General features: G+C 40.6%; 1 protein-coding gene across 2 annotated transcripts in view; it reads right to left on the reverse strand.

Moving 5' to 3' along the window:
* The window catches only part of Slf2 (SMC5-SMC6 complex localization factor 2), a 58,160-nt gene that overhangs the window by 29,459 nt on the left and 15,831 nt on the right, over positions 1 to 12,870 (reverse strand). Inside the window, exons 7-11 of one of the 2 annotated variants that reach the window (XM_040743904.1) lie at positions 11,322 to 11,444; positions 10,035 to 10,202; positions 8,468 to 8,570; positions 3,156 to 3,231; positions 1,760 to 1,901 (exon numbers count right to left, since the gene is read on the reverse strand). In XM_040743904.1, the coding sequence (XP_040599838.1) occupies positions 1,760 to 1,901; positions 3,156 to 3,231; positions 8,468 to 8,570; positions 10,035 to 10,202; positions 11,322 to 11,444 (612 nt within the window). Of the gene's footprint in view, positions 1 to 1,759; positions 1,905 to 3,155; positions 3,232 to 8,467; positions 8,571 to 10,034; positions 10,203 to 11,321; positions 11,445 to 12,870 lie in introns of both variants that reach the window. The other variant, XM_040743897.1, reaches the window with a different exon arrangement.

A 12,870-nucleotide genomic window follows, 5' to 3' on the forward strand; every position in this document is an offset into this window, starting at 1 on the left:
TTTTCTTCCCCTTTATTCTGAAGGGTTTCTCTAACATTACTTAAAATTATCACTGCCGGGGCTGGAGAAATGGCTCAGTAGTTAAGAGCACTGGTTGCTCTTCCAGAGATCCTGAGTTCAATTCCCAGCAACCACATGGTGGCTCACAACCATTTGGAGTGGGATCTGTTGCCCTCTTCTGGCATAAAGTCATGAATGCAGCTAGAATACTCACAAAAGAAAAAAAATCATTGCCATCAAGACTTCAAAAATGTGATCAAATTCCGTATTTCCTTTCATGGAGGATTCTACACATAAACTCACCTCCTCCTCTTCTATAACTAAGGCCAGTTTTGCCTCATTTTTCTATTTTTTATGAATTTTGAATCAGTTATGTGATCTCCTTCCTATTTTCTCAAATCCTGCTGACATTTAGTTCTACATCTGAACACACTTAGGCTAGAATTCCATGGCAGAACACATAGTAGGCTTATCATGTGCAATCTTTTTTCTTTAGTAATTACATACATACATATCTAGTTAGGCTTATTTCTAGATTTTTTTTCCCTACACTGTCACTAAATTCCTTTCTTTCGGCATACTTTTATTTATTTATTTTTTAAAGATTTATTTATTACACATACAGTGTTCTGCATACATGCCAGAAGAAGGCACCAGATTGAATTTAGATGGCTGTGAGCCACCATGTGGTTTCTGGGAACTGAACTCAGGACCCCTGGAAGAGCAGTCAGTGCTCTTAACCTCTGAGTCATCTCTCCAGCCCCTTGGCATACTTTTAACTAGTTACTGATCAGATACCTGAAGGTTATTGGCTTCTCTTTATAAATTTTACTCCCTGGTGTCCACATGATATCTGTCAGAGTCTCTCAGTTGACTCTTAGGCCTCTATGTGTAGACTAAGTCATTTATCAAAAAATATTTTTTTTTGCCAAGTTCTTTCCAATTTTTTATGGTCCTCCCCCTTTGTCTAACTGCTTTGATCAAAAATATCTGCATAACATTTTTAAGAAATTAAATTTATTGAGGGTGAGGTTGGGCATATAGGGTAGGGGGTGTGTAAGTTTGGGTGCGTGTACCAAGGCCCCAGTAAAGAAGTCAGAGGACAACTTTTGGGAGTCAAGTTACTTCCTTCTACCACATGTCAAAAAAGACAGAACTGAGGAGAAGAAGCTATCTGGCTTGCATGGGAAGTGCTTTTACTTGATCAGCCATCTTGCTGGCCTGGCAAAACAATGTTAAGTAACAAAGAGAAGACTTTAAAACTCTTTACAAGAATGTTTCTACACTTGGGAGGCAGAGGCAGGTGGATGGATCTCTGTGAGTTCAAGACCAGCCTGATCTACAAGAGCTAGTTCCAGGACAGCCTCCAAAGCCACAGAGAAATCCTGTCTTGGAAAACCAAAAAGAATGTTTCTATTATTTCCCTATTAAACATGATGACAACTTTTAGATTAGGGCAGATTATTAGGAATGTAAATATTTCCAGATTGATTTCAGCTTTAAATTTAAGAATGAATACTGAATTTATTAAATCAATTATAATGACAATGACAGGATATCATTAAAAATCTTCTTTCTGAGCCCAGTGTGGTGGCGCATGCCTTTCTTTAATTTGTGCACTTGGAAGTCAGAGGCAGGTGGATCTGTTAGTCCAGGGCCAGTCTGGCCTACAACATAGCAAGTTCTAGGCCAGGTTAAGATACTGTCTCAAAAAAACCCAGAAGATCTTTTTGGCATTTACTATGAGAAGAAAACTTACATTAGGTTGTCTTCATTAAAGTCTGGCTGAAGAGTCTCCAGAGGAAACAAAGATCCAAATCCAATGCCCATGTTTAAAAACACAGCTGCTATATCAGACAACGATGGGATCCAGGGCCAAACTGGTGAATCACTGAAAGTATCTGCTTAACACAAGAAATTATTTTATTTGAACCACTCATACACAAAGTGGCAGTCAGTCTGTGAGGCAGATTACGATCATTATTTCCGCCTTTCATTTTTTTTTTTTGAGACAAGAGTCTCACTATACAGCCTATGCTAGGATTATAGGCACATGCCACCATACTTGGCTTTTATCACAATGACTTCAAAGAAATGCTAGCTGCTAATGGTATGTTAACAACATAGTTAAGGTACATCAAAGAAAGCATAATTTACCAGATTGTGTGAACTAAATAACACAAGGAAAATATCTGAGTGATCCACTAGAGTGTAAGTCATAAAGAAATAACCACGTTATGAGATGATTACAACAGTGGTTAAAATCCTAACTACCATTTACACTGGAAGACTTTCTCATCTTAAGTGGCCTTATAGTCTTCATCCCTCAAATAAGTGATTGGCTAAATCACGATGCTTCTTGTAGTAAAAGGGCCTTCAAAGGTGAGAAAGCAACACTCATACAATAAATAGTTTCAATCTGCCTTAATGCACTATTAACACAATACTGTTGTTAAATCATAAGCAAATTTATATCAGCTAGTTAAATCTGAGCCCAGAGGTATATACTTGTAATCCTAGCACTTAGAAGGCTGAGGGAAGAGTTCAAGGCCAGTTCAGCTTACAAAGTTAGTTTCAGATAGCCTAAGCTACATGACTCAATAACTAAGCTTAAATCATAATTTTAATTGGGTGATTTAATGCATGAATAAGCTTTCAAATATTTCTACTGACCCTGTAAAATAACTCCTGTGTTAAATATTAAGGGTTGTCATCTGTAAGATCTGAGAGCTTCTTTCTCAAAGAACAGAAAATTAGACACTTGTTTTTGATTGGTATTTCATTTCTTTTTCAAAGATAAGCAATTATGGGGCTGGAGAGATGGATCAGTGGTTAAGATCACTGACTGCTCTTCTAGAGGACCCAGGTTCAATTCTGAGCACCCACATGGCAGCTCACAACTGTCAATAATTTCAGTTCCAGAAGACACGAAACTCATGGCAAAACACTAATGCACATAAAATAAAAATAAATTAATTTTACAGCTAGGGATATAGGTCAGGTAGAGTGCTTATTTAGCATTCATGAAGCCCCATGTTTAATATCCAGTACCAGCAAAAAAATCAAAACCAAAAACACAATTCTAACATTAAGCAATATGAAAGAGATCATGAAATAAGTAACAGCACACACTACAAATCAGTTTATGTACTCACCATTTCTAATGGTGATCTCCATCAAAGTACTTAAAATCTGTACCGACACAATACAATTTGTGTGAACTGACATCATCTGTCAAAGACATAAATAACAAAGTGTTAGAAAGAAAGAAAAAATGAGTTTAGTTTGCTAGGCTTATATGAAGCTATTTTAAGTTTGGTTGTTAGTATTCAGACATCTGTATATAGGCCTATCCTTGGGGTTCTAACAGGGTATACCCACAGCTGCAGTCCCTAAGAGCACCACGTGTGAAAACTCACTATGTTCCCTTTTATAAGGGCCCTGCCACCTCCCATCCTTCTCTCTTTTTTTCTCTGCCTCTGTCTTTCTTCCTCTTTCCTCTCTCCTGCTGCTCCTGTCTCTGGAGGTTGGTCTCCTCCCTCCCATTTCCCCTTTTCATGATCCCTTTCCCTAATAAAAAAACTCTCTGCTTGAACCCTGTCCCATGGTGTCTTCTCGCGCCGCTTCTCTTAACTTACAACGATAGTGATACAGAGAATGTTCTCAATCCTAGCTCTTTAGGAGGCTAAGATAGGATGTGAGTCCAGCCCGGGTAAAGCAGTGACATCCCACTTCCAAAACAGTTTCATGTGCACTTTACTTAACACAATAACCTAGGAAGGGTTTTCATTATATTTATAAACAAACTGACCAATACCTTACTAATGGGACATATATTTATTAATAGAAACAAAGGAGTTGGAGCCAAACACAGGTCTAGTCTCAGTTCAGGCCTCTTTCTAACAGGCTATTTGGTTTCTGGTGTTTGTTTTTATTTCTGTAACTTTTATTTGTAGTTAGATAAGTAACACCTGAAACTATAAAGTTACTTTTCTATGATGTAGCACCACTCCTGAACTATATACAATGGAAGGACTGGGAGACTTAGTTGTCAAAGTGTTGAAGAACAACTGTGAAGACATGAGATATCCACGTAAAACCCAAGAACGACTGGGTGTGGTGGTGCACACCTTTAACTCCAGAACTTGGAAGGCACAGACAGGCAGATCCCTTCTGAGTTTGAAGTCACCCTGGTCTACAAAGAGTTTCATACATTTAGGGCTATATGTAGTGAGACCTCATCTCAAAACACAAGCAAACCCAAATATGGTGTTGTACATTAGGATTTTTTGTATTTTGTTTGTTACTTTTATGTGTATGCGTGTTCTGCCTGGTTATATTGTCTGAATATAACAATTCCCATGGAGGCCAGAGGACATCAGATCCTCCGGGACTGGAGTTTAGATTGCTGCGAACTGCCCGGTAGGGCTGGGAATTTAACCTGGGTCCTTTAGAAGAGCAGCCACGGCTCTTTCCCACTGAGCCATCTCTCCAGCAGGGAGATATGCGTTTGAAATTCCCAGCTTTAGGTAAAGATACAAGGGTCCTTGGAGCTCACTGGCCAATCCAGTGAGCTCCAGTTTCAGTGAAAGACTGTCTCAAAAAATAAAGTGGGGAACAACTGAGGACACCCACGTCAACCCATAGCTAACACTTGAACGTGCACGCACACACGCGTACACATACAACATACCCTTTAACTCCCACCCCCGATAACCATAAAGAAAAAGACAGTTCCTAAGATGATCATTGGCAAAAATCACACAGGGCTGGGATTTAGTTTCGTTGGTAAAATGTTTTCTGTGCAAGAGGACCCGAGTTCAATCACCAGAACCTGTGGAAAATAAAAAGGCCAAGTGCCATGTTCTGTGCATTCAATCACAATGCTAGTGAGGCTTGCTGGCTGTGGTGGTGTGAATGACAATGGCCCCATAGGCTCACAGGGAGTGGCACTATTAGAAGGCACTGCCTGTTGGAGAGTGTGACACATGGGGTAGGCTCTAAGGTCACGGAAGCTCAAGCCAGGCCTGGTGTCACTCTCCCTGCCGCCTGCTGATCCACATGTACAATTCTCAGCTTCCTGCCAAGATAATGAACCAAATCTCTGAACTGTAAGCGAGCCCCAATTAAATGTTTTTCTTTATAAGTTTCTGTGGTCATGGTGTCTCTTCACAGCAATAAAACCCTAATGAAGACATTGTCCATGTAGCCTAGTTCCTTGTTCTCAAGAACAAAGTGGGTGGCACTTAAGGAACGACATCCAAGGTTGACGCCTAGCCTCTACATTTAAGCACAGCACATGACAAATTAGTAATTGAAGTTACAAATAAAATATACCCATCCATTTTTTTTTTTTGTTTTTGTTTTTTTTTCGAGACAGGGTTTCTCTGTGGCTTTGGAGGCTATCCTGGAACTCGCTCTGTAGACCAGGCTGGCCTGGAACTCACAGAGATCCGCCTGCCTCTGCCTCCCGAGTGCTGGGATTAAAGGCGTGCGCCACCAACACCCAGCCCCATCCATTTTTAATTAGGGGAGAGGACCTGGATCTGGGTCTTAAGTAGCCCCAGCTGGACTCAAGATAGCTGGGTATCTAAAATTGACCTTAAGTCTTGATCTTGTTTCTATCTATCTATCTCATGTAGCCACTTTCCAACTGTTCTTTTTAAGGGAAGAAGGATTTGTCTTGGCTTATGGTTTTAGGGTATCACCCTATCACAGCAGAGAAGGCACAGAAGCAGGACAGGTGCACTCATGAAACAGCATCCACTCATAGTTTATTTTTGAGACAGAGTTTCATGTTGTTCAGGCTCAAATTATCCTGGAGAGAGACCATAGCATCTCTCACTGAACCTGGAACACACTATTTCCCATAGATTGGGTAGTCAGCAAACCCTCCTCCAATTTACCGGCCTCTACTCTCCCTATGGCCTTGCTGTGATTATAGAGGTGTACAACTGTGCACAGCTTTCATGTGACTGCTGGGATCTGAACATAGTCCTCATGCTTGTGAAGGAAGCACTTTACTACCCACTAAGCCAACTAAGGCACCATTAAAAAGTTGTTCAGTTGTCACCAGAGACACAAGAAGAACAGTAACTATGTACTGGCTCCCTTCAAGGACAAGACAGCTGGGTGGTGGTAGAGCATGGCTTTAATCCCAGCACCTGGGAGGCAGAGGCAGGTAGATCTCTGAGTTTGAGGCCAGCCTGGTCTACAGAGCAAGTTCCAGCACGGACAGGACTACACAGAGAAACCCTGTCTCAAAAAATCAGAACCAAAAACCTCATTTACCACTTTCCATTAAAAAAACAACAAAAATCCCTTTCTTCTTATGCTTTCAATAGCTATCTTAGTCTGTTAAACTTCTATTCACAGTACTTGACTCGCATTGGTGGCACACGCCTTTAATCCCAGCACTCGGGAGGCAGAGACAGGCAGATCTCTGTGAGTTCGAGGACAACCTGGTCTACAGAGCGAGTTCCAGGACAGGCTCTAAAACAATACAGAGAAACCCTGTCTCGAAAAACCAAAAAATAAATAAATAAAAATAATGCTGTATCTTCCCCCTACATCTTCACATATGTGGTGATTTCAATGAGAGTTGCCCCATAGGCTCATAGGGAGTGGCACTATTAGGAAGTGTGGCCTTGTTGGAAGAAGCCTGTCACTGGGGGTGGGCTTGGAGGTTTCATATGATCTGGCCAGGCCCAGTGTCACTCTTCCTGCTGCCTGCCAACCCAGATACACGACACCCCCCTTCCTCTCTCTCTGTTTTTTGAGACAGGATTTCTCTGTGAAACAGTCCTGGCTATCCGAGAACTTACTCTGTAGACCAGGATGGTCTTGAACTCACAGAGATCTGCCTGCCTCTGAGTCCTGAGTATTGGGATGAAAGGTGTACACCACTACTGCCTGGCTTAGAATGCTCAATTACCACTCCCCATCATGACAATAATGGACTAAACCTCTGAACTGTAAGCCAGGCTCAATTAAATATTTTCCTTTATAAGAGTTGCTGTGGTCATGATGTCTCTTCACAGCAACAGAAACTCTTAACTAAGACAACATGTAACCGAATTTTCTGACACCAGTAATATCTGGGTCCTTTGCAAAAGTATTCATTGAGCTCTTAACTGCTGACTCATCCTCCCCAGCCCATCCATCCAATAACAGATAACGTAGATCTCTGAGTTGGAGACCGGATCTACCCAGTGAGTTCCAGGCCATGGAGGACTATATAATAAGACCATCTTTAAAAGAAGATAGGATTTCTAGGACAAGCCTTTTCTGTGTACGTACATGAAGGCATACACAGACCCCATTAAGTACAGGTCAACACTGGCTGTCTTCTTGTATGACTCTGACCTTCACTTATTGGAGGTGGACGAACAAATGCATGCCACGGCAAGCCAGTGGTCAGAGGACAACCTCTGCAGCCTGCTGTCTTCTACATAAGGGGTCCACAGACTCATCCTTACTGAATGAGACATTTTGCCCAGCCCATTTCATCTTACTTTTTGAGAAAGGATCTCTTGCTGAAGCTGGAGCTTATAGATTCAGCTAGAAGAGCTGCCATTCCTGGCTTGCAGACTGGTCCTTAGATTCTGAACTTAGATCCCTTGTGCAGGAAGATTTTATGTATTGAGACATCTCCCTTGCTGATAAGGCACAGTGTAAGATATCCTTTTAAACTTAAAAACTGTTTACTCCTATTATTTTCTGTATATCCACAATGTTATTAAAATAGAATACTCTAGTAGCCTGAGAATTATTTTTCCTTAACTGGGCATCATCTTAACCTGCTACAGCACTGAAAGCCCTAGCTTTGTCCTCCTAGCTTTGTCAAAATGCACTGTATTAAATTTTAAATTACTATCTGTTTCATATGTCAAGAGTAGTAACATATACATTGGTGCTCAACATATCTAGACAAACACCAAAACAATATATAAAATCAACATTGCTTAAATAAAACAAAAATGAAGAGATAGTTGGGCATGGTGGCACACGTCTTTAATCCTAGCACTCGAGAAGCAGAGGCAGGAGGATCTCTGTGAGCTTAAGGCCAGCCTGGTCTACCAAGTGAGTTCCAGAACAGCCAAGACTACACAGAGGAACCCTATCTCCCCCCCAAAAACAGGGGTGGGGGGAAGGAAGATACAGAAATGTATTTAAGTTAAATATGGACAGGGGAGATCAACAGTTGGGTTTGCATAAATACATGGGGGCTGCTGACATGGCTGAGTGGTTAAGAGTAGGAGCCTGCACTGCTCTTAAAGAATTGGAATTCAGTTCCTAGCACCCATGTCTGGTGACTCGTAGTCACCTATAATGCCAGCTCAACTTCAAGAGATCCCAGGCTTGGTGGCAAGCACCTTTACCCTTGAAGCATCCTACTAAACCCTACAAGTTTGTTGAGTAGGAAACACAGCAGGAACCCACTATAAGCCCCAAACATTTCTCTTACCCGAAACAGCCACTTTAACACAGGTACAGGACACTGGACGTAGTGGTATGCAGAGGTAAGGAAGCCTTGTGTTGTCAAAAAGATCTGATCTGTTTTTCCTGATCTGAAAACAGAAGATCAATGATTGTTACCCATGGCAAAACACTTCTAGCACCAACACATTTGACATAATCAGAGAAATGAGTAAGCAAATCTCAGTTCATAGAGATAGATTCCATACTAACATAGAAGAGGTTTATATATAGAATCAATTAGTGGCTTAGCTGACTCAGTCGATGAGTTCCACATTTTTCTGTGGACAAAGGTACATGTGCATGTAGCACTCAGAGTTTACCAAGTCCCAGGACATGGGCTTTTGTCAGTTCAGGGATGAACTCCCTAAAAGTCAGCACGAGAATCCAAAATGTTTTCTAGACCTGGAATGCCACACACTGAGAACAAACATCCTAGTCTAGGCATTGAGCTGATCCTAAGAGCTGTCATTCCCCCACCCCAATATCTGTGTTTTGTCTTCTCAATGGTACCTAAGTTCTGAAATGTGGCTGGGCAAAATCACTTGCTATGTACAGCACTGCTAACTCAATGAGCAGAAATCAAGCACAGGTTGTATGTGTTTTCTGGGAATCTGAACAGAAAGCTGACACTATTAAGCAGTAAGATACTATAAATGGAGAAAAAACATGGCAAAAACAATACACCAGTGCCAGGACTTCCTAGGCATGAAGTAACACAAATCTGGTTAAGCTCCTGTTATTTTGACAGCCACTGTTATTACTCTTATCAGCACTGATCCTTTCTTTTGTGGTACTGGGAATATGTTTTTGGAGACACAGTATTGCTCCATAGCTCAGGGTGACTTCAAACGTGCAATCTTCCTGCCGCTTGTAAACTGCATGGCTAGATTTTACAAACTCATTTCCCCCCTTTGAGATAGTATCTCCTGTAGCCCAGACAGACCAAAAACTGGCAATGTAGATGAACACCACTTGGAACTTCTCATTTTTCACTTTTATCAACCAAGTGCTGGGACTGCAGGCATATATTACTACTTCTGATTTATGTGGTGCTAAAGATCAAACCCAGTATATGCTGTATATGTTACATAATCACTCTACCAAATGAGCTTACATTCCCAGCTATTACACATTGATCTTAATCCTAGTCAATAAAAAAAGTAACAGATGTACCATGGCTGAAGCTTTCGTTTTACTTCTAGAACTGTAAACAAACAAACAAAAAATCCATGTTGATGTGATGGTAATACCAGCACCCAGAAGGCATAGGCAGGCTCTTTTACTAGTCCCCAACTGAAGCTTTTAAGAGCAACTTTTTAAAAAAGATTTTAGTTCATGTGTATGGGTGTTTTGTCTCTGTGATGGTTATTCTTAGCTGTCAACTTGACTACATCTAGAATTAACTAAAACCCTCAAATTCAGAGATCCACCTGCCTCCCGAGTACTGGGATTAAAGGTGTGCACAACAAGTATAATTAATCAATGAGCCATTTCTTCAGCCCTTAGAATATTTTTTCATACAGAAAAAACCCACATGTTTATGATTTACTTACTTGAGAATAAGCTTTTCCACAGCACTGTCTCCAATAAAACCAGAGTCTCTTAAATCTAAGGTATATTGATTGAAAATTTTTCCAGAATCAAGGAAATTAAATATTTCTTCACCTGGATGATGATCAGGAATAGCATCAATTGTAACTGAAAATTTCTTTAGAAATTCCCTGAAACATAAAGACGATTGAATATCAAAAAGTTAGGATACAAATGGTTTTGTACTTAAAGATGAAGGCTATGGGTGTTGGTGGCGCACGTCTTTAATCCCAGCACCTGGGAGGCAGAGGCAGGCGGATCTCTGTGAGTTCAAGACCAGCCTGGTCCAAAACAATACAGAGAAACTCTGTCTCGAAAAACCAAAAAACAAAAACAAAAAACTTAAAGATGAAGGCAGTCAGCCAGGAAGTGGTGATGCATGCCTGCGATTCCAGCACTTTGTGAGTTCAAGGTCATTCTGGTCTACAAACTGAGTTCCAGGATAGCCAGGGATATACAGAGAAGCCCTGTCTCGATAAGAATGTTTTGCCCTCCTCCTTAAAGCTTGTGGCGGCACAAACCTTTAGTACCAGCACCAGGGAGGCAGAGACAGGAGGATCTCTGTGAGTTCGAGGCCAGCCTGGTCTACAGAGCTAGTAGGACAGTCAGGGCTAAATAAGAAACCCTGTCTTGAAAACCTAAAAACAAAACAAAACAAAAACCCCAAACAACAACAAAAAACAAAAGACACTGAGTCTCTCAGTGTGAAGACTTATGTACTGTTTTTTGTTTTGTTTTCTTTTTTCTTTTCAAGACAGGGTTAAGTCTGTGTAGGTTTGGCTGTCCTGGAACTCGCTCTGTAGATCAGGCTGACCTCTAATTTAGAAATCTGAGATCTGCCTGCCTCTGCCTCTCAAGTGCCGGAATTAAAGGCTTGTGCCACCACTGTCCTGAGTACCTTGGTTTTAATGTTTGCCTTTCAACAAAACTTAAGTGTATATCAGTCACTGGGCAACCAGTTATCAGTGGCCCAGATGTTTTCTAAAAATCAAATTTAAAAAATGGTAACTAGTGCCGGACGGTGGTGGCACACGCCTTTAATCCCAGCACTCGGGAGGCACAGGCAGGCGGATCTCTGTGAGCTCGAGGCCGGGCTGGACCGACAGCCTCCAAAACAATACAGAGAAACCCTGTCTCGTAAAACCAAAAAAAAAAAAAAAAAAAAAAAAGATAAATAAATAAATAAATAAAATAAAACCAAAAAAGGTAACTAGTACCACAAGCTTATAGATGGTGTGAAAAAACACTACCTGTGTTCTTCCAAGAGGCCATCCTCATCATCTGTACTGTCCTGGTCACCAATTCTGATAGGAGATTTAATGCCTCTGCCTTGTCTTATATCTTCCTGTAGTTGCTTCTGTAGTTCATCTAGTCTGAAAATTGAAAGAATGTCGTAATACATTACTTACATTTATTTATTTTTAAGACAGGTTCTCTCCATGTAGTCTTAGAACTCTCTATATAGATCAGCCTGGTTTCAAATTCAACAGAGGGTCACCTGCCTCTGTCTCCCGAGTGTTGGGAGTATAAGCATACACACCAGACCAGGCTTATTATTCATTTTAAAAACAGAATCGGGTGCCTTGTCTATAGAGCTAGTTCTAGGACAGCCAAAGTGTACAGAAAGAAACCCTGTATCAAAAACAACCAGCCAACCAACCAGCCAACCAACCGTCCCTACGAACAAATAAAAAACCCCAACAGAAACCCAGACAGCTTTAGCTGTTATCTAAAAGCAGTCCCAAGGAAAACTCTCACTATATAGTCTATTTTAAACAAACTCTGTTAGAATACAGGGTCAATCATATCTTGACAATACGTTCTGCTCTTTTTTTTTAATTCTATTTTACGGGTATTTGTTCTGCCTACATGCATCTCTGTGAACCATGTGCCAGCACCGCCCATAGAGGCCAGGAGAGGGTGTTGCATCTCCTAGCACTGGAGTCACAGATGGTTGTGAGCCTTCATGTGGGTGTTGGGAATCAAACTTGGGTCCTCTGGAAGAACAACCAGTACTCTTACTCACTGAGCCACCTTTCTAGACCCTTGAATATTTCTTTACAGTTAGAAATTTAAGAATGATCTTTCTAAACCAGAGAACAGAAAAAGAAAAATGGTAAATGATCAAATTTGATTATCTTCTCACAGACATTTTGTAGATCAACATCCTGAAGCTAATTAGGTTTTTGTTTTCATCACGGTCATCCGATTATTATCACCACCACATCTAACACTGAGCACTTACTATGGCACACCCAACCACAAACTCTTGTCGAGACTAAAAGAAAATAAGCCATCAATAAACTCACTGTTTTATCACTACTGATCACACCAAATGTTACTTCTGTCTTTGGTCTGAGAAAGATGTTATCCCTATTAACCAGTGTGTTTGTATCCTACAATGGCCTACTTGAGATGTTCCTGCCTCCACTTATGTGTTGAGATTACTAGTGTGTATCACATGTAGCAATGATTAATTTTAAACAACTTCTCTAAATCCAGAGGGAAAAAATTTTAACCTTAATGTCTGAAAATTTTCTATAGCTATGTTTAACAACTTTGAGATTTGTATATACTAACTTTTATGTAATCCAGTCAGCTAAACTTACTTTTAAAGTGACTTAGAATTTATTTTGAAAGTAGGAGTGGTGACATATGCCTTTAATCCCAGCATTCAAATCTCTATGAGTTCAAGGCCACTAAGCCATCTCACATACTCCAGTTAGCTAAACTTTAAATGAAGTTTTCTGGGCTAGTTTCATAGGTAGTCTTTGAATAAATAAGGCATGTTTTTCTCAT

Source organism: Mesocricetus auratus, unplaced genomic scaffold, assembly GCF_017639785.1.
Source record: "Mesocricetus auratus isolate SY011 unplaced genomic scaffold, BCM_Maur_2.0 Super-Scaffold_4256, whole genome shotgun sequence".
Taxonomy (NCBI): Eukaryota; Metazoa; Chordata; class Mammalia; order Rodentia; family Cricetidae; genus Mesocricetus; species Mesocricetus auratus.